General features: G+C 37.0%; 2 protein-coding genes across 2 annotated transcripts in view; one reads left to right on the top strand and one right to left on the bottom strand.

Annotated features, from left to right (window-relative positions):
• FIRRM (FIGNL1 interacting regulator of recombination and mitosis) overlaps positions 1 to 19,881 on the bottom strand; it is a 37,975-nt gene extending 18,094 nt beyond the window's left edge. The window contains exons 1-10 of the mRNA XM_088154221.1: positions 19,693 to 19,881; positions 18,917 to 18,957; positions 14,868 to 14,956; positions 10,971 to 11,075; positions 10,009 to 10,149; positions 8,962 to 9,124; positions 8,668 to 8,752; positions 6,779 to 6,917; positions 6,125 to 6,205; positions 2,098 to 2,162 (exon numbers count right to left, since the gene is read on the bottom strand). Coding sequence (XP_088010347.1) covers positions 2,098 to 2,162; positions 6,125 to 6,205; positions 6,779 to 6,917; positions 8,668 to 8,752; positions 8,962 to 9,124; positions 10,009 to 10,149; positions 10,971 to 11,075; positions 14,868 to 14,956; positions 18,917 to 18,957; positions 19,693 to 19,796 — 1,013 coding nt within the window. The 5' untranslated portion in view covers positions 19,797 to 19,881. The remainder of the gene's footprint in view (positions 1 to 2,097; positions 2,163 to 6,124; positions 6,206 to 6,778; positions 6,918 to 8,667; positions 8,753 to 8,961; positions 9,125 to 10,008; positions 10,150 to 10,970; positions 11,076 to 14,867; positions 14,957 to 18,916; positions 18,958 to 19,692) is intronic.
• A 63-nt stretch (positions 19,882 to 19,944) lies between these two features.
• On the top strand, positions 19,945 to 21,737 carry METTL18 (methyltransferase 18, RPL3 N3(tau)-histidine). The gene is made up of 2 exons (XM_007436609.4): positions 19,945 to 20,083; positions 20,575 to 21,737. The coding sequence occupies exon 2, from the start codon at positions 20,578 to 20,580 to the stop codon at positions 21,646 to 21,648; it is 1,071 nt and encodes a 356-aa protein (XP_007436671.1). The 5' UTR covers positions 19,945 to 20,083; positions 20,575 to 20,577; the 3' UTR covers positions 21,649 to 21,737.
• Positions 21,738 to 22,090: the final 353 nt, after the last annotated feature.

Below are 22,090 nucleotides of genomic sequence, written 5' to 3'. Positions count from 1 at the left end.
ACTGAACATCAAATTTTTAAAAAGTTTGTATTCAAGTAAATGCTGAAGTTGTTCTCATTTATAATTGTCTTGGCACACATTAAGAATATTTCCAGTCTAATTCACATCATACTTATTCATTACTATGAAGTATACATGAAATGGTAACTAGAATATGCAATATTAAATTTAAAAAGCTTTTTTTCTGATTAGACTGAAATCTTAAAAAGAGCAATCATTTGCCTTACATGCTGTTTTCCGGACTTAACCCCTTTGAATGGAACCTGAACTATCACAAGAACAAAATATGAAAAGTTACATACATGTATAAAAGGACGAAACCCTATAAAGTTAACATTTCAGAGAAGGTACTATATGGTTTCTATAAGTTAAGGTTACAAATATTTTATGTTATAAATATGCCATAAATTTATATTTATGTAAAGTGTTCTTCTATCTTTGGTTGTTTAGTTGACTTCAGTAAGGGGAGAGAGCCCAGGTTGGTGGCATGTCATTTCTTTCTTTTTCCCATGTTGTTCAAATCCCCATAAAGTCCTATATATGTGCCTTTACCTTCACATTCATCTCATCCAAAACATTGTAAGTTAGGTTCCACCACCAAGGTAAAAAAAAATCCAGTAGAAGTCTATTAATATAATTAAATGGGCAGGAGCTGCAAGAAATATGAAGGTTGACTAAACCTAAAAGGATCCATGTTTGAGCAAAAAGTCTGTAGCTCTCAGAACACAGTCAGTAGGTGTTTATCACATGACTAATGATCAGGTTGATGGAAAATCATGCCAGAATATCCATTCATTTGTAAACATGACCAATGAAAGAGGACATGCTAGAATGAAAAGGAACAGGAAATAATGTATTCCACACCAGAGGTTATGGGAAAGGAGACCCCGCAATCAGTAGCCAAATGGCTCATTCTCATGGATGAAATTATTGTAGAACTAGTACCTGAAGATAATATTCCAGATATCAGAAGAAAACAATATGCCCCAATGTCTTCCTTCCAAAAAAGGAATAAAAACTGTAATAATGTCCAGATTTGACTGACTGAAAACTGCTGTTAGAATCCAGCACGTTATTCTGGATAAGTGGAAAAAGAGCTAGCTAATTCAGCTATTCATTCAGCTTTTCACCTCTCTTTATTCAGCTTTCTCTTCAATGATGTACCTAGCAACTAACATCTCCCAGCAGCTTTCATTTCAATACATCATGGCTGGCCACCCATTCCTCTTGCTATGGGGTAAATTGCAGTTTGTTGGTGTGCCTACAGAGGACAAAGATCCTAAATTGGTTTAAACCTGGCTAGGTGGTAGACAGAAATGTGATAAAAATGATTTGTGTATGTGAAATACTAATATGTGGGAGGGCATTAATACATACTATATAAACATTTTGAGCTTCTCTGTCTTTGGTCTACTTTAAGTTCTGTTCCAGTTCTGAATAATATAAAACTTTGGCCCTTTCCAGCCAATCCTAACCATACCAGCTAGCATTCTCTCTACTAGTGATCAATGTGTTTGCTACGTGTTTTTCAGCTACCTGTTATCTAATGGAGTAATATACATCCCAAAGACTCCAAAACTGGCAGCAAAGAATTTTTTCCTGGAACTTAGTTAATTTAACAGTTAATTTAACAGTTAAATCTGAGGAACAGCAGAGAAACAGTAGAATGTTTTTTGTCTGGAGATGCTGTTGCTATCAGAACCAGAGATCCTCTGGAAAAAAATATCTGGCTTATAGGGAAACAATTTAACATTTTTAAATTCCATACTGGCTATGGCGGCTAGTTATCATGGATGTTACAAGCCAACACATATGTAAGGCATACAATTTGGGAAAGCAGGAGATTATCTTTTCTCTTATTGTAATCCATAAGACAGCAACGCCATTACAAACTCATTCAGCATACTCAGCACTGGACTTTATGTGGCTCATTTCTTGATACCAAAAATGCCAGGATAAGAGTTTTGTAATTCCAAATTTGAAAATCATTCCAGGAAAATGGCTTTCAAATTAGTTTCAAATTCAAGCACAAAAAACACTGATGGAGGGAGCATTCTACAGTAAAATCAAGTTAGTTACTAGCTATGTTTCATTTACCTGTATATTTGAAGATATGTCTGATGAAGCTGATAGCAAGAATCCACCAGGAATGAAGTGAACTCCTAAAAAGCAAACAATGTTAAATACAAATGCCAAAAAAAAAAAAAAAATCAGACAGAGAGGATCCTGAACAACAGTAAACTGGATTCAAAGGCTGAGAGTCTGGATAGGGTTCTGCTCCCTCTAGAAGACCAAGTCTACAGACTGGGAATGCTCCTTGATCCTCAGCTGTGCTGGCACCTGTGATGAGAAACCTATTTGTACAATTATGTCTAGTAAGCTACTTCTTGAGTCATTCAAATTTGGTAAACGTTATCCACAACTTGATCACATTCCATCTCAGCTGTTGCAATGTATACTACTTAGAGCCAGCCTTGAAAAGTACTGCAAAGTTCAACTGGCTCAAAACGTGGCATAAACTAGCACAAGATACAAGAATCAAAGATTCCTATACTGAAAGATCTACCCTGGTTACTCACTGCTTTCCAAGTATTGTTTAGAGTGTTAATGTTAACTTTTAAAAACCCAACAGTCTTACGGCCTGGCTACCTAAGGGAACTGTTTCTCTCATATATCTAGCTGGATACTAAAATATGCAGGACAGGCTGTTCTGAAGATGTCTTTCCTCTCAGAGGCCCATTTCTCTAGTACACAGGAGATGGCCTTCTCCTGCATTTCTCCCAAGTTGTGGGCTGCATTACCTCAGAAATTGTGTCTTGCCCTTACTCTCTCTTGTGCCCGGGTTTTATTTGATTAATTTATGAATTAATGTGAATTAATGTTTTTATTTTTACTGTTTGTATTTTTAATTTGGTTAGCTGCCTTGAATACTTAAGTAAGAAGACAGAATATGAATCAAATATTATCATGATTAATTATAAAGAATACACTGATTCAAAACTATGCATTTGAACTTTTATTATCTTGTATAACCTTGAGGTTACACACAGTTCTGCAGGGCAACAGACTTGCACATTAAATTAAGCAAGAAATCTGGTGAAGTTTGCTTTTATGTAACTGAGCAGCTTGTTGGTGCATATGGCCCAGTCACTGTCATTGTGGTTTGGCAGCATCTCTGTAAAGGACAGGACTGCATTCAGTGTTGGGGCGATGTGATATGCAAGATCTCCTGGCAGCCATTTTAAAATCTAGAAATGGGGTTAACAATACGTTTGCCAATACAGTTAGTGTTACTTAGGTTGCACTGCAGTTCAGACTATTTCCATGAAGAAGTATTTTTGCTGATTTAGAGGCACTACATGGAATACTACCTTTAGGGTGAACATTTAATAGGATCCTAAAGTTAGTATACTACCTAAAGTAACAGCTGAACTGATCATGGAAGTTTGTTGTATAATTTGTTTAGCACAACATGCTAACTAGGAATTCTGACTTACTCCTCTCTCAACAAGTTAGAACTGGAAGCCTTGAAATGTTTTTGGTTTCTAGTGCTGGCTTGTTAGGTAGAGAACAAACCAGAATTACCAACTGGCACAACAGACATCCTGATGTCAAATGCAAGTACAAAGTCATGGCATTTGCACTATGCTAACACAATGCACGTTTTGAATCTTGCCTCCCTTCCCCCCAATACTAGTACAGAACATACTTTATGGCACTCATTTAGTTCCACTAAAAACATAATAAATGTTTAAAATATACAAAGTTAAATGAATAAATAAAACAGAAGTAGCTGTATGGTTGATGTGGTTAGGTCATGGCAAATTTTACAAACAGTAAACCAGCATTTGGCTACATTCAAAGAAACTGAGTCATATCTGTCAGCTTAAAGCAACTGAATGTAAAATAGATCTGAATGGCCTAAACAGTTAAAAAGTGAGCTTTAAAATATAGTCAGGCATCTTTATAAATGAGAACATGCACCATATTGTTAATTGTCCCTCCACCACAAAGGGAAGACTCTTAACATGTAAAGATTAACTTTCAACTGACAGATGCTATGAGTTAGTACATGACACTGAACAAACCATGCAAGGAGGTTCTGCTGTCTATCAGTTGCTCCCATTGTGAGGAGGAGCCAAAAAGGAGCAATTAAGAATTGGGCAATTGCTGTTTTAGTCTGAGGTTCTGACATGACCAGCAGTTCTTAACTTAGCAGAGACATCCCAGGGGAGGAAGGAGGAGCAAGGGAAACCAAACAGACGAACGCAGCATTGTGGCATTGCATCCCTTTTGCACATGATCCATGATATTGCATGCATGTGCAAAATAGAGATAGAGCTGGCAGCACAACACTGCTTTCATCATTCTGATAAAAGCAGCAACATCCTGTGGATGCCACTATATCCTAGAAATAGGAATGTATTTGCCTGATACCAACAAACATTCATACCCAGTTCAGGAATGTGTTTACGGGAAAAAAAAGACTGCCAATTACTTTAACACTGGAATCTTACTTAGATAATTGTTCCACCATTTTACATCTAGCACAAGAATAAATGATACAAATATGTAGTATGTTCCTTAATTATTACAGAGACTTTCAAATATATTAAATTTAAAATGTCTATCAAATTCTAAATTTCCCTTTCTGAAAGGTATATATTTCCAGAAGAAACTGGAAATATAGAAACTGGAAATATGTAACTGGATTTTATTACAATTAAAACATATTGGCTTAGAAAAAGAGAGCCCTAATACAATCAAAAGAAGCATAATCCTAAATTTTAGACATCATTTGTACTACAAAACAAATAATACAAAACTACATAAAGATACCAAAGCAGTTTGGGCAATCATTTTTTACAAATACTGTTTTTTTCCTTGAACTATCAAATTAGAAATTAACTTGAAATTTCTCTGTTAAAATTGTTTTCAAATTGCTGAAAAAAGAAGCTGTACTTAATCAGAAACTGTCTAGTTTAATCAGTTAGGCCTCAAAGTGAGAAGGAAAGTAAATGTATGTGAAAGGCTTATTCATCTCTCTCCATTTAAGATACAACTACTGTATCAAAAATACCTTACTACCATTCAATGAATAGCTCCTAAGCATCTACATATATTTAAGTTATACACAAATTAAAAATAAAATTACTTCAGAATGTAGAAGCATAGATGTTTGCTTGTTGGGGGAGATGGGTGGCATATAAAATTAATTAATTAATTAATTAAACCCTGTGATAATTCATTCTGAAATATGCCCTGTTGCATATAGAAAGCTTCAGAATAATACACTGTATGAAGCTGTAAGCTGGGCTCCGATTATAATTCTTTTAATGCATTATAAAAACAGTTTGGAGAAAAAACTTATTTTCCAGAAGAATAGAAATAAATTGTGTAATTAATCACCCATAAAAAGCAGAGCTCATGATCACATGGAGGGGCTTTGCACATGGTATCTCCTGGGTTCTATGGCTGTAAAAACCTAGGAGACTTGGATCCACTAAGAAGCACAGAAGACTTTATGATTTATTGGGCTACTGGCTAGATATCATCATCATCATTCTTTTTATTTTCCCCAGACTTTTCTAGGGGACACAGAAACTTAATTTCTAGCTTCATTAATCTGATAGATGGATAAACCTTAAATACCTTTATATATTAACAATTAAAAGGAAATCCCTTTAAATTTAAAGTTAGCAATCTAATTAAATAATTTGAAAAATCAGCTAATTTTATTCATATTTCAAATCCAAACAAGTTGATGCAGATGTTACTAAAGTATTGCATGTAAGCATTACAGCCCTTTGTCAAAGATTAAGTCAGCTTTTCTTTGTATATATGCTCAAAGAAAAGCTATAGCCTTCTTAGGAAAAAAAATGTAATTACTGATTTTATCAAACATGTAATGTCAGATAATGTTTTGTTGAAACTGTAAAATCTTCATTTCAAATAAAAGATTTAGAGAAAAAGAATGGAAAGGATTTTTAGTAATGGACACATCAGAAACTATCTGAAGCTTAGCCATATTCATTTGTAGCTTTGGGTAACAACTGCATGGCATCACCATTAGTAAGAACACTAAATTAATATTAATAAAATTAAGCCAGTTGCAAACTCTTACCTTGGTGTAGTGCATTAGAGAATTGGCAAAGAATCTACAGAGTTTGATTGTTCTCTGGAATATCTTGTAATCAATAATCTCCTATTCAAAAGAAAATAAATAGAATACCTCAAAAGTACAGCATTAATAATGTCGTAGAAAAATTATCTAAGTTTAAGTTATCCCATTCCCACTCCCTTGGACAAGCCAATTCAGCGTACCAAAGCAACATTTGGGCCTACTAATCACGATGTACATGCATAATGACAATGCAACATGTTCAGAAGAAGGTGGAGGAGGAAGACCTGGCTATATTATAAAAGTTGTGCTACAGCTACTAATGTGCCCCTTTTAGTTGCATGAATTTAATAATCTGATACATGTACTTAAGGATTCTGAAAACAGAAGAGGCTGATTTTTAACATGTTCTTTGCTTCCATTATATGTCAGGCATCTTATGGCCAGTCTGAAAAAATTATAATTTGTATGCCAGACTATGTTATGCTCAATTTAAGAAACCTACATAATTTTTTTCATGAAGTCTCTGCTAAGCCACTGCTTTACAGCACCACATTAAGGTTAGCAGCCACACTAGCTGGGACTTGATACCTTTCCTCCCAACCCATTTGGGGAGCCTCAGATTAAGGAAGAATGTGCTATTAATAATCTATTCACCTGCGTTCCAGACAGCTTCATTTGTTCAGCCAGCTGCAAGCAAGACTCGAAAGAAAACAAGATGTCCTCACAAAGGCTACTAAAGATATCAGAATGTTTCAAACTGTCCTTTATTAAGGATTTGTGCTTGAGACTCTGCCTGGCAAAGACAAACATTCAACGGTTCTTAAATGATAATCAGATAGTAGAACAAGTACTTAGGCACCATTCTCTCTAACAATGAACTCAGGGGATAAGTCCTAGGATTTGAAGGTCAAAATGTGATTTGGAGCAAGTGTGGGTATGGCACATAGTACCTTATTGGGAAGACCATAAACCCAACACTCTTTCCTTTGAATCATGCCCAGCTGCAAAGGGCAGCCACACAAGCCTGGGAAAAATAGCTTCACAGTCCTAGTAAGCACTGACACTCTGAAAACCAGAATGTAAAATCAGCACTTCTCCTCAAACCACACATGCAGAAGAAAGGAGGCCCTGGGACAAAGGGAGACACAGTGTCTGTCACTATTGATGCAGACAATACTAGAGGAACTGAAAAAAAGGATCTGACTTAGATTTTTTTTTTCTTTTTGTACTTCAGGCCTACACTTGTGACTAAATGCCCTGATTCCGGAGATTCATGTTGAGTGATCTACCAGATGCTGAAGGGACAATGCTCCTGACTAGAAGAATGCAGGTGGCATTTTCTGACCCTTCATCAAGACTGATCAAACTGTGACATCCAGAAATGGGACTCACATTCTACAAATTTGGCGGGCTTGTATAGATGTGATTCTCCCCCAAAGTCCACTGCAGCTGGAGCCTGTTCTCAGAGATGTTTGGAAGTCATGGAGTTACAGCAAGCCTGCTTGGAACAAGCTTGACAACGTGGACATACCACACAGTCTTCTCTGGGGATCATGAGTCAGAACTTATTGCCACAGTTTTGTTATTCTTAAAAAGCACCCTTACAGGTTCTAAAATTTAATCACGTGAGATCACCAGAGACAGAGAATGCTGAATAATGATCCTAGAATAACAATCCATGATCCTTCCAGCAGTCAGAAGTGGTAAAAGCCCTACCCATACATAATGCATACTACAAAATGGACATACCTCCTGCCCCAAATCCTAAGTTTTAGAACATTCTGAATACACTACTGAACAGGAACAGAAGCCATATATATGAATTGTAAGTTGAAGAACCTTATGATTAGTCGGTCAATCCTGGAAGTTAAATTTAGATTGCTAGGTAGGAAAGAGATTTAGAACAGACAAAAGAAAGTACTTCTACACTCAAACTCATAACTTACCTGTGGAATTAATTACCACAGGATCTGATAATAGCCACTAACTTGGATGGCTTTAAAAGAGTCCTAGATAAATTCATGGAGGACTATCAAATCTTGAAGACTCAGTAGCCCTCCTGGTTGGAGAAAGCAAGCCTCTATGTACCAGCTGCAGTGGAACAAGGGAGAGAGAAGGTATGTCTGCATCTCCTGCTATTGAATACTCCCAAGGTTCCTGGTTTGCCACTGCAAGATACAGAATGCTGGATGGAAATGGCTCTTTGCCTGATTATGCTGTTCTTATGTTCTTACCTACCATGCTTATTTTCATCTTCCTGTCTATCAAAATAAGAAAGAGGTGCCTTTCTATTCTGGCTAAATTGTAGCTTTGCTTTTGTTGTATTAAAAGACTGAGATTAGTTACATTGCTTCTGGTTTTGTATTGTTTTGAAATAATATCTTTTAACTTTTTTCTTGGTAATTTGTGTTGGGTTGGGGTATTTTACTTGTTACAAACTGAAGTTTTGAGAATAACATCCAATCCTATCCTGTCCTATCCTATTCTATCCCATTCCAAACTTTAGATAACATTACTAATAACACTGATAGCTTAATATATACCTGATTATAAACTTCCACGTGTTTGCATGAAGTGCATGATCTATGCTGGAAATAGCAGAGCAGATCTCCAGCATAGTGTGAATCACTATAGAGGAAATAAATATAAAAATTAACTGCAAGAAAAATTCAATATTTAACACAATAGATGGCTAAATTGAATATATAGTCAATGAAGACTTTCTATTACTTTTATAAAATTATCTTTCTTTAAACATCAATGTTCATAAAAAGGAAGAGAATTTGGAGATTCAGTGCCTTGTACCAATAAAGTGAGATCTATTTAAAAATACACACCTGATGCCATAATTGTTATACTGTCTTCAGTAGCACAGGAATTTACAGACAAAATATCAAGCAGCATCATAAGCTGTTTTTGCAAACTATAGGCCCCCTTAAACAAAGACTGAAGTAAATCAGAAACCACATGGAGACACTCAGCATATAAAGATTCACTGTTCTGTAGCAAAATAGAAAAACAAAAATAAAATGATTAGATTACTACATCAACAGTTTATATGGGCCAAGGAACTTGGAAGCATCTATTCAATTAATTAATAATCCAGATCATTTCATCTTTCATATTATCTGCAGCTGTTACTCAACAAAATATGAGACAGTCCAGGAGAATTTTTGTAAGAAAGATATCAGTGTGCAGAACACTATTATCAAACTAAATTACAAACCAACTTTCTCAGTACTGCTTTCAAAGCACACAAGCACATGTGTTATTTTATAGTAAAATCAAATATTTTCTTAGCAACATAAAAACACTTTGAATTGGAACTGCTTCGAGCTTAAAACATGTCTCATTCAAGATTAGAATACTTTTGGTGACATCAAAAAAGCCTTCTCTGAGTTAAAAATGGGTAAAATTTAAAGTGGTTTACACCCTTCTATACTCTAATATTCTTGTATTATATTTTGATTTATATTGCACTGAGGTTTCATGATAAATTACATTTAAAATGTAATGAGGATGAAGATGCTGGTCTGCAATAATCTTAATTTCACTTCTGGCAATAGAAGGAAAGGCATATGTAAAAGCACAACTGAAATCAATTATTTATTATTTTATTTTTAAAATTAATTGGTCACCTTTCAAAACTGATTTTTCACATATACTGTATATTTATTTTTTTCTTTGTACTTTAGACACAGTTATTTTATTTTTTACCATGTATGGTTACAACAATAAAATCAATTCTATCATATAATCTGTTCCTGTTAATTTTGCAACTTCAGTTCTTAAAAACCAAAGGTGGCTTTAGTATTAACTCGCCTCACCAGTTTCTTGTCTGTCAGCTCATTTTAAAAATCTGTTGAGTACATAACTTCACTAACCTTGCAGTGTATAAATGTGTTCTTGATTACATGAAGAACAGAAGATGGAAGACTATAGACATGTTCTAAGGGTACCATCTCCTGTGTAGTACAAATGTGTTGCACACAACCCGTTAATACTTCTAACATATGTATCAGGGCCTGTAAGAAAAAATGATATTAATAAAAGTATCAATAAATGTTGCAAAAAGAACATTGCAGCAGAACTCTGATGTCTTAAAAATTATCTGCTTAACTATTAAATTTTGACTTCAAGGAAAAAAGGTAACTAAATAAATACTTTGGACAACAAGGTCCAAAAAGTCAGTTTTAAAATATATTTCTATGTGTTTAGCCATACTACAAAGATCACCTAGCATCTGCTATGTACCATGTAAAGGTCAAACTAGCTTTGTTTCTGTCACTGAAAATACAATTTTTAAACTTATGAACATGTATGAAAAACTTAATGTTGTTTAGCTCAGCAGCTGGCTCAACCTGCCTTAATAAGGCTGTCTTAACAATATAGCTGCCCCAGGCAGAAAACATTCATCTGAAAAAAATCCAGCAACCCAGAGAAAAAAGTAGCGGTTGCAAATAATTGCTTTTTTTGATACTACATATCTAAGTTATTAGCAATTATTTCAAAGCATACTTGTATTCTCAACATGGATGAGAATAGGCAGAGGCAGGTCAAATAAATATTAACAGAAATCTGCAGAAAATGTTCAGCTCATTTCAGTTTCTACTGTGCTAAACATCTAAGATAACTCTCAACTGACTCTTACATATTTTTTTTATCCAAAAAATAACGTAGACAGATGCCTTTTGTTATACATACAGATAATATACTCACATATAATGAACAAAAGCAACTGCTCACACATTGTCAATGGATTTATTTTTTTGTAGTTGGTATAAATTGGCCCCAAAATATTAAAATTGTGCAAAAACAAGATATGGACACATTCTTTGAGCTATACCTGCAGATGGTTTCTCAATGTCATCTTTAACTGTACATTCTTGTTTGTTAGTCTTTTGGCTTCATCGGATATTTCATATAACAAAAGATCAAATAATTGTACTGCCTGTTTGAACAAAACCAATCACAATTAAAACAACATTAACTGAAATCAGTAGATTAAATGCAAACAAAACACAGCAATTTGTTATAGGATGGAATGACAATTACTACCCGATAGCTTTTAATAAATACAAGAGAAATTCAAGGTGTGCAGTGGTTATTAGCCAGGACACTCAAACACAAAACCTTCATATTGAAAGGCATCATACAACTGGATTAACAAATGGTACACCCATCCTCTTTAACTAAAATCTAAAGAGCATGAGCATTAGGGGACAGGAATCCCATACTTTCTTTTCTTGCAATGCAACAGCACAGCACTGTAATAGAATTATTAGATAGAAATTTCAAACATAACTTGACAGAGAATGAGAAGGGCCAAGAGGCCCTAGGGGGAAAGCAGATGGCAAAACCAAAAAACCTCCAGATGCATGTGCAGAATATTATTATAGCCTTTTTGGATTCCAGTCAATGGTTAGCTGGATTAAATTTGGTTGATCCTACAAATTACTTTTTACATGATGCTTAGGTATTTAGATATTTACATTGTCTTAATTAAAGAAGCATAATTCAAAATTCTAATTGTTCAACAACAGCCTAGTCAGGAGCCACCTACCAGCAAAGGACAGAGTCAAAGCATAAGTAACGGGGCCACAATTGGATCAGCCAGTACTGACCATGGGAAGAGCCACACTGAGCCCAGACTGAGTTTGGGGCCTGCTGATTCTAAGACTATACCATCTTGGTATAATGGGATTGCACTGCCCCAAGCAGACCCTGTACCTAATTTGGGGGTTCTTATAACTCCTGCTTGAGGTGGCAGTAATGGCTAGGACAGCCTTTGCTCAACTTCATATTGTGCGTCAGGGGCTCTACTCAGTCACTCATGTCCTAGTCATCGCCCGATTGGACTACTGTAATGCACTCTACATGGGGCTGCCCTTGAAGAGTATCTGGAAGCTTCAGCTGATATAGAATGCAGCAGCGCAGGCAGTTATGTGTTTTCTAGAACACGTTACACCTCTGTTCTGCGAGCTACATTAGTTACCAGTCTGTTTCCAGGTCCAATTCAAGGTGCTGGTTTTGATCTTTAAAGCCCTACATGAGATCAGGTTATATGAGGGACCACCTCTCTATGATTACATCTGCCTGTCCCACTAGATCTAGCAGAGACGGCATGCTGCAGGACCCAATGGTTAGGGAGCTTCACTTGGGGGGTCCTAGGCGATGGGCCTTTTCTGCTATGGCCCCTGCTTTATGGAACATCCCTCCCCCCAGAGTGAGGCTGGCCTCATCCCTTTTAACTTTCTGGAGGTCCCTCAAGACCTGGTTGTGTCATCAGGCCTGAGGAGGCCAGGGGACTGGCGAAATATTGAGATGGCTCTAGTGTAATTAACACCTGCTCTTCGCCCAATAAATATTTTTTATTTTTTTTAGTTTTGTGCCTTTTATAATTTTAAAGTTTTTAATAATAATAATATTTGTTTGTATATATTGTTTTCAGCTTTGTTGTACACCACCCAGTCACTTGTCTGTGAGATGGGCGGCCGCATAATTATCATGAAATAAATATTTTCTCACACTTATACATGTACACACCTTTCATCAACATACAAAAACACACATATAAACACAAACACATGATACAAATAGTTTCCCCAAGATTAACTGGAGCTATAATTCTCCCCTCCCCAATATCAGACTTAGGAAAAACCTTAAAAAGCTATTATCAAGTCCATCTGCAATGTGAATAGTGATTTTTTTAGGTAGTGACATCTTTGTCAAGCAGTTACTCTCAAATGACACAAATAACACTCCTAGCACTGTCTTTTGCATCCACTGCTGGCATACACAAAAATATCCCCCCCATAGTTCCTATTCTGAAAAATCTTTCACTGACACCCATGAAAGCTTTTGAAAAATCTATTGTAACATGGATGGGAAGGGAAGCGTCACAAACCAAAGTCCCTTGCCCTGGTTCTCATGTATTTTAAAACAGCATACAGTACTTGCCAGAAACATAAAATACTAAAATAATCTCTTGCTATATTCTTCTATGATCTGTCCAAATTATTGAATCAAATAATTTATATAGTGTTCATTTGATTCAATATTCTTTATTTCTCAACACAGGTTTCCAAAAAGCAGTTTTTTAACTTTTGTTGCTGATCCATTCATGTAAGACACTTTATTGGACAAATCACCCTTCCCAGAAAACTGACATACAATGCAAATTCCATCATACAGAAAAGTATCAAGCTTACTGAATTTCAAGAATGAGAAATATGTAAATGCACATGAACATACAAATCAGTAAATACGTAAATGAATTATGCACTGCATTCTTTTAGGTAATTAAATTTCAATCTTGTGTAATCTTGCTATTAATCTGACCATGCATTCAACTAGGTAAACATGAGAGGAAATGGCACTGCGATTTTAGATGGGGTGACTGGTTTAGAGCTGGTATAATTCTACCCATTTTGACAATGGTAGGGCTCACACAACACACTAAGTTATAATGTGGTACTTTTTTTTTTAGATTTTTTATCCTGCCTTTATTATTTTTATAAATAACTCAAGGCAGCGAACATACTTAATATTCCTTTGTCCTCCTATTTTCCCACAACAACAACCCCGTGAGATGAATTGGGCTAAGAGAGAGCAACTGGCCCAAGTCACCCAGCTGGCTTCCTTGCCTACATAAGGCAGAACTAAAATTCACAGTCACCTGGTTTCTAGCCTGGTGCCTTAACCACTAAACCAAACTGGCTAATTAATTAATTAATGCAATGAGTTAACCCGTTGTGGTTTGTAAAATATTGTATACAGATTAGCATTATGTGTGAACCAGGGCACTCTGATTTCTCAACAAATGATGGTTAAAATAATATGTACAAACCCCACTATTTTGTTCAAGTCAGTACATTACATAACTCCTATATCTGGAATAATTCCTGTTTTTCCCCCCTCTTCTGAACCAATATATCAAATTCATTTCCAAACAAGCTTCTCCATTCAGAAATTATTTTTATAGAGAAACTATTAACCTAATGCAGAATAAACTGAGGAACTTCAATCAAAGTAATTGCTTTCCAACAATTTTATTTTCTCTTTCTCTCAGGAAAAAAAGAGTTATATAATCCAAAATCCGCTAATTTTCCTGACCCAAACAAGCCCTTCACTGTCAACAGAACTGGGATCTACACATTTTTCTTAATTAAGACTCTAAGAATCAGAGGGGGCATCTTTAGTGACCCAGTAACTTCCCTGGAGGGTGAGGCTAAAAACATTTTTGCTTTAGGATGGGGTGGGCTGAAGCAAGTTAGCTTACCCTTACAAAACAAAAGCAGAAAATTGTATCATTTGTACTGAAATTGTACTAAAAGTGGGTGACACTATCTAAGAAGTGTTCTGGGGCTTTCAAGATGTGGTCTTGTCTGTTCCTTGGAATGCTAAGCATTAAAGCAAATGCTGTATCCAAATCAATGAATAAAATTGCCTGCTTCTTGGAGAACAGCTTAATTACGCACATTTCAACAGTGAATTCTAGTCCTGCCTTAAACACAAAGCCAGCTGGGTGACCTTGGGCTAGTTCCCCTCTCTCAGCCCTAGGAAGCAAGCAATGGCCAGACACTTCTGAAAAACCTTGCCAAGAAAACTGCAGGGACTTCTCCAGGATGCTGTCAGGAGTCAAGACTGACTCGAAGGCACAGGCACACACACACACACACACACACACACACAGAGCAATTATCAGTTCACACTTTCCAACTCATAACATACAATGTCATACCTTTGGCAATATTTTGGAGAAAAAGACTTTCTCCAATTCTGAAAGATTTATGTGAGGTAGAAATCTCTCTGTCAGAATCCTTAAGACATCTGTAAATGAATAAATTTAGGAAAATCGTAAATCCAAGGCTTTTATTCCAGTGAGCAGCCTCAACACAACAAAAGCTTTAAACCTTTTAACCACAATATGGAAACATCGGAGTTTTAACTAAAAGAAAATAATTTATAGATGATTAAGTCAAAGTAATAAGAATGATAAAAGACTGCAATTCTAAGCGTGCCGATGCTGCAGACAAGCAAGACCTTTTCAGAAACCTAAGAGACTGTATTATAGAGCTGTTATTGTCCAAGAAATAATATCCTTCGTGTGTCATCAGAGTTCTAGACAACCAGTTTTATGATGCTTAGAATTTGAAGTTATATTCTGAATTTGTCCTATCCCCATAAATATAACTAATACATTGCCAGGGAATACTTTTCTGTCTTCATTTTGAATTCCCATATGGCATTTTTATTCAAAAACCTTCCATTTTCTCTGAAAATGTTAGCTGCTAAGATCTAATAAGCCAGGACAAATGCATTTACATTATTTAGTTTAGGTTCCTAAAATTATTTATGCTGTGTTCTTGTAGATTTCAGTAAATGTGCTGGTTTGTAAGTTAGTTTTACAATATGTTGTCTTGAAGACAGCCAAATACTAGTAAAAAAGAGCTCAATTTGAGTTGAATTCTCTCCCCATCATTCAAGTTCTAGAAAAGTTTATTCCTTGAATGTGCAGATAATTTATGTAAGACATATATCCCAAAGGAGCATAGTAACAAACATATTTTTGGAAAGTGTATTCATTTAAAACACGTACTGTATATCTCACCTGTTTTGACAAAGTTCTAAGGAGCTCACAATAACAAAAATATTCTAAAATACAGAAATATAAAAACACAAACAGCAACAGAAAAGTAACAGTTAAGATGCCTTACAATGCAGCCACAAAAAGGTCTTTTTTCTAGTCCAATCAAACTGCGTTCTGTAGAAATGAACATAAAGTAATATATTATCCTCCACTGATGAAAGCTCTCCTGGCCAGAGACTAGGTGGAATCTACTAGAGTCCCTACACCAAGAACCCATGCTTTCCATCAAAGGGCTATTCCTTTTAAGGCAAGTTGGCCTGTCTTGGGGAGAGAACAGGCCTGTGTAGAATCCCAGAGGCTATCAGGAAGGTAAATAAGTATCTCTCAGCAATATATTGAACAACCAGCCTTCACAGGCATAACTACTTTCCATTCCTGCAAGCTAATTCAGAAAGACACCACCATCAATAGTTTTAAAAGCCACTGAGATGTCTAGTTCCCAAATAGAACACTCACCAAGGTTGTTTTAGTCTCAAAGCCAGGCTTAAAGTCAAACAGAAATAGAAATATCTATCTCAACTAGAAAAATATGAAAGTGAAAAGCCATTACATACTAATGAACTTTGCCCCCCCAATATCTTGCAGACTGAATATATTAGAATGTTCCAGTACTGTACAGGAGAACCAACAGGTTTTTTTCAATGAAGATTTTATTATATTCTACTTCAAACGAGGCAGTTACTATTCCCACCATACATTTAGAATGGACCAGGATTGAATAGTTGGTTTTACCACTCTAATAACCTGTCCAAATCTTCAAGTTGAACAAATTGAAATGTGTCCATTCTCATTTGCCAATCAATGTACTGTTCCAAGAGCAGCATTCAAATCAGAATGGATACAAGTACAGTGGAACCTCGGGTTACGAACGCTTCTGTTAACGAACTTTTCGGGTTACAACCAGCTCCGGCCACAAATTTTTGCTTCGGTTTGCGAACTCCACCTCGGGGTACGAACAGGATATGCGGCCATTTTCCCTCCCGTGACACTGTCCGCGGCCATTTTTCCGCCCCTGACACATGGTCCGCGGCCATTTTCCGCCCCTGACACGTGGTCCGCGGCCATTTTTCCGCCCCTGACACGTGGTCCGCAGCCATTTTTCCGCCCCTGACACGTGATCCGCGGCCATTTTCCGCCCCTGACACGTGGTCGTAGGGAGGGGGACTCTCCCACCAAGCAACAGCCGCCTCCCTGTCCTCCATGCCAGAATGGATTAACGGTAATTACACTGAACCTTATGGGAAATTTCCTTCGGGTTGCGACCAATTCGGGTTGCAACCAGAGTCACGGAACGAATTAAGTTCGTAAACCAAGGTTCCACTGTAATTTTATCTGCAATATGCCAACCTGTTCACTTTTCCACCCCATAAACCAGTTTGTGGAAGACCTCTTACTACTCAGAATAGCTCTGCTGGCCAATTTTGAATGGATGCAGCAGTGATATATATAAATAAATTTGCTCAACAAAACATGTGTAATACAAGTACTAAGCTATTTTCAGCTAACATCATTCTATGATGCTAGCTATCATTCTTATCACTTCATTATAGATGTGCATATGACTGAAATGGCTATATGGGGGGGGGAATCTAACAATGTACTTTTTTTCTAACTTATAGAGAAATGAACATATTAATTAAAGAGCACATTATAGGGTGGTGAGAACTCAAACTATAGCCATAAATCTACTAATTATTTTAAGCTTTAAAAGCAACAATAAGGTGTTAAAGCAGCATCTAAGTATAGAAGTACTCTTGAACAATTCCAGGTGCAGACAACGGTGGAGGGGCAACTGGCAAACAACTACACCTGCCAATTCTTACCTAGCCCCTTCCATACTAGAAAGTGGCAAGTTGAATCACACAGTACAAGCAAGGATTCCTTCCTAGGTCAAAAAGCTTAGCCACTCTGCATAACACTACATTCTACCTATTATGGATAAGTCAAACCAGCTGCAGGATTTGTTCATCCAAATCTGTTTCAGTTCTTATGATATATAATCTCATACATTAATATTTTATATATGAAATACAGTAACTTCTGAACATTAATTTAAAAAAATAGGTAAGCAGAGTTACCAAAGAAGTGTGGCTTATATATATTAAAGAAGGTCCCTGACCATTCTGGCCAATGGGCACATTTGAAATTTTAAGAGCATGTTGTGGACACTAGCCTCATCATATGGGTGTCTTGCCCATTCGCCAAATGGCTGCCCTGATGGCATGGCCAATCACTGGGGTACTGAGGCAAATTATGTCAAATTCAGGAGGGAAAAATCCCTTTCTACTGTTCCTGGTTCTTAACAAGAGATAAATGGTGGAACAGTAAGACTCTGAATGTTTGGCTGTTTGTAGTGAAATTCTGAAAGGAGAATCGTGCAAAGTGGATAGGAAAAAAATTGAATATATAGAAGAATGTGTGTACAGTAGGAAAGTATAAAATTTTCCACATGCAGAGCAGCTGATTTTGGGGACTCTGTACCAAAACCGAAGTAAGCATATTCTGAGTGTTTTGATCCATATGCAGAATGAAACTGGGCTGTTTTGTTCCATCGACACAATAAACCAGGACTATTTTATTCTGGATAAAATAGATGAGAGCTGTGAGGGGGAAAGGCAAAAATATAAATAGCTTACAGCAAGCAAGAGAGGGAGGGAAGAGAAGGCACTGAGAAGAGTGGGTTGGCAGCTACTCAAATGTGAAATACTTGGACTTTGATAGTGGTGGAGGCTAAGGGGAGAGAGGCTAGGGAAAGGGAGGAAAGGTGCTGGAAAGATTAGATAGTGGGCAAGTCAGAAGATATACAATACTTAAGTTTTGGAAGCAGCGGCTGAGAGAAGGGAGGGCACTGGGAAGATCAGATGGTGAGATATACCTCCTGGGAGCTACAAAGGCAGAAAGGAAGCTAAGTGCACCAGTTATGCTCTGCTTGCTTTGCCCAGATTTTGTGTCATCCAAAGCTTGGAACCACCAAAATGTTATGCTGAACTGTGGCTGACCTGAGACAATTTGGCAGAACATCCAGAATGGTTTGATCTGGGTTCAGAACAAACTTGTTTTGTGCGTATTCATAGTATTTAATAATTACAAAAAACAAAGGATTTAAGCATACTTTAAAAGTCTGTTCAGCAACTACTTACAAATATGCTGAGTCCCACTGTCAGTTGCCTGATACAAAGAGTACATGTATTAAGGAAAATAACATTCATATCTCAAAATAAAGCTGAGCTTTATCAACATCTGAGCACACTAATTTAATTAACAGTACATACCAATGGTTCTGCTTTCAATTAAACTACAGTATAAACTTATAATTTATACACCAGTTGAGATTATTAGTTCCAAATAAAAATGTTGTGTTGCTTGGAGAGCATGGGATTCTTATCTCAACACAAAAAGAACTGAAATTCCAGGATCCTCTGGGTCTAGAGAGAAGGGGCCAGTTGTTATCTAGGCTGAGACAAAAATTGTTATTGCAACCAGCTGAAAAACTGAACTACATCTATTGTTGGAATAGTAGTTTAAGCTGTGGTAAATGTATTTGGCTCCTCCAAATTAATTCAACAATAGAGCTCTGAAAACTCTATGGTAAAGGACAATTCAGACAAATTTGGAGACTCAATTAACATAACTGACCTTAATTAACTATATTATCAATGTTTTTCCGGATTACCCTCATCTGTAAAAATATTTTGGAATATTTGCATTTTGGCATTTCACCTCAAAATAATGAACAGATGCATTGTATGTATTTGTAATTCTCGTATTTTCTTTCTTATTTTCAATTGTTTGTTTTGTTTTATTTTCCTTCTTAATACTGTGTGATGATGATAGGCAAGCTTTCCTTGGACTGATTTTCTCATTCCCAGCTGCCCCCCGCCCCCGGGCCCCGACCACTGCAAGGGAGAAGGATATGAGGAGGCGCGGCAGGGCGGCGGAGAGCTGGTGACGGCACGCCTCTGGATCCCAGCCCTCCACCTCCGACAACAACGAGAGCTCCTCGGGCTCAGCCTGAGCCATGCCGTATCAGTCCGTATCTACCGCCAGAAGCAAAGGCCCTCCTCTTCCGCCCAGCGCGATTCCCGTCAGACACCGCGGCGATCATAGAGCTAGCTCGAGGACGCGCTGGCCCGGCGACGGAGACGCTCTGGAAAGGCCTTTGAGAAGCGAGACGCCCCCGGGCAGCGCGGTTTTCTCTTGTGCTGTGGCTGGCGCGCCTCTTCGCAAAATCGGTCGGCTGCCCTGCCGCGGGCTAGAGGTTTCCTCCTCCCGAGCCTTCCGGGTCAGCCAACGCCGCCATTCACAAGGTTGGCGGGAAAAGATCCGGGCTTGGGTGGGAATTAGGCTGCTCCTGGAAGTAGAAGAAGAAGCGGGGGAGGTGTTGCATGATGAAGGTAGTAGGTGGCAGGGAAGAGCTTGGTGTGTCTGAGGAGAAGTTCTAGATTTGGTCATTTGGAGACAAATCAGTCCTGCCTCAAATCTGGCACATCTTTTTCCGGACAACAAAGATTGCTGTCTCTTTGGGATTCCTTCAACATACGAAGCTAGGAAGCAATAACCAGATAAATCACATTATGGTGTAGCATGTTGTGGGAATATGTCTTTATGGGTATTGTTAAGGAATACACACACACACACACACACACATGCATACATACATACATGCACACACAAATATATACATTTGTGAGGATATTAGAAATAGTGGAAAGTATAACTGCATAGAATAGGTTAATGTCACTTTAAAAACATTAATACTTCAGACATAAACTTATTTTTTTTCTGTTTATTTTTCAAGAAAATGGAATTTCAGTTCAACTTTTCTGTAGACAAAATAGTGGAAAACAGAACAGATGCTGCTGAGAATGAAAAGCTACAGCAGGAAATAGTCCTACTGAATAATCGAGACATTTCGGAAAAGAGCAATGAGATTACCTCAGAAGAAAATAAAATAAATGAGGAGTATTTACCAGGAGCCACTGCTAATATATCAGACCACAGCACTTCAAATGCAAACCCAGACACAAGTTTGTTGAGGAAACAATCCTGTCCCAAATCTGCCAAGATGCACAATCTTCCTAAAGATGTCAGTAAAGTCCTTGAGAGCAAAATTCTTGGAACCTTACCAGGTATTCACTATGCAAATATTTCTGTGGTGGAGACTACACTCCCAGGTAACTGTGTTGGAGAAAACATAATGTCTAAAAGCATTTCTTCTCAGTCTGACCTAATTACAGGTGTCTATGAAGGAGGTCTAAAGATCTGGGAATGCACTTTTGATCTCTTGGATTATTTGTCAGAAACTGACATTGAGTTTGCCCAAAAGTTCGTTTTGGACCTTGGCTGTGGAGCTGGGCTGTTAGGAATAGTTGCATTAAAAGGAAATGCTAAAGAAGTGCACTTTCAAGATTATAACAGTTCAGTAATTGAAGAAATCACCATACCTAACATACTGGCTAATTGTTCTCTTCAAGATGATGATGGTGAAGAAGATACCCAGTCTAGGAAAAAAGACTTCACCCAAGATTTTCTGTCTAAATGCAAGCTTTTTTCTGGGGAATGGTTAGAATTTAGTAAACTTGTTTTAAATAATACTAAGCCCTTAGCAAAATATGATCTCATACTTACGTCAGAAACTATTTATAATCCTAATTACTATGAAGCTTTCCATGATACACTTTCAAGTTTATTGGCAATAAATGGCAGCATATTTTTAGCTAGCAAAGCGCATTATTTTGGCTGTGGAGGTGGGGTCCATCTTTTTACAAGTTTCATAGAGAAGAAAAATTTATTTAAATATCGAACAATTAAAGTTATTGATAAGGGGCTCAAGCGTTTCATTATTGAACTGACATTTAAGAATTCCTGTTAATATGCTGTCTGGGTCAGCATATCATTAAATATTTATTTTCTGTTATTCAGAAATGTTCTAATAAATTACTAGCACATTTGATTTACTTACACCAAAGCTTTTTTCACTTGCCTTTTTTCTCTTTTCCCCTTTTCTTTGAATTATTTTGAATTATTTGTGTAGGATATGTACCATATCAGCATATTTTCTAGCTTAAGTTTGTCTAGCAGTCCTCTCACATGAATTTCTAAGACTGCATTCTTTTATGGACTTAATTTGACTCAACAACTGTTATTTCCTCATCTAATTCATCCAAGATTGATACTACTTGTGCAACATTTTTGCCTCTAACACATCAATCACAGTTCATAGTTATCCCAATAATTCTTACTGGCATAAAGATCCATCTAGTCTAGGATCTAAGGCAGCTACTTCAAAAGAGCAAAATAGGAACAGCATTGTT

This window comes from Python bivittatus, unplaced genomic scaffold (genome assembly GCF_059951505.1).
Source record: "Python bivittatus isolate LINGU-HERP-01145 unplaced genomic scaffold, Pbiv_v1 ctg000700_np1212, whole genome shotgun sequence".
NCBI lineage: Eukaryota > Metazoa > Chordata > Lepidosauria > Squamata > Pythonidae > Python > Python bivittatus.
Note: the sequence above shows the minus strand (reverse complement) of the source record. Positions and strands in the feature narration are given on the sequence as shown.

What these genes read in the sequence shown, in the direction of transcription:
- METTL18 (XM_007436609.4), top strand. Translation starts at nt 20,578, where the DNA reads ATGGAATTTCAGTTCAACTTTTCTGTAGACAAAATAGTGGAAAACAGA.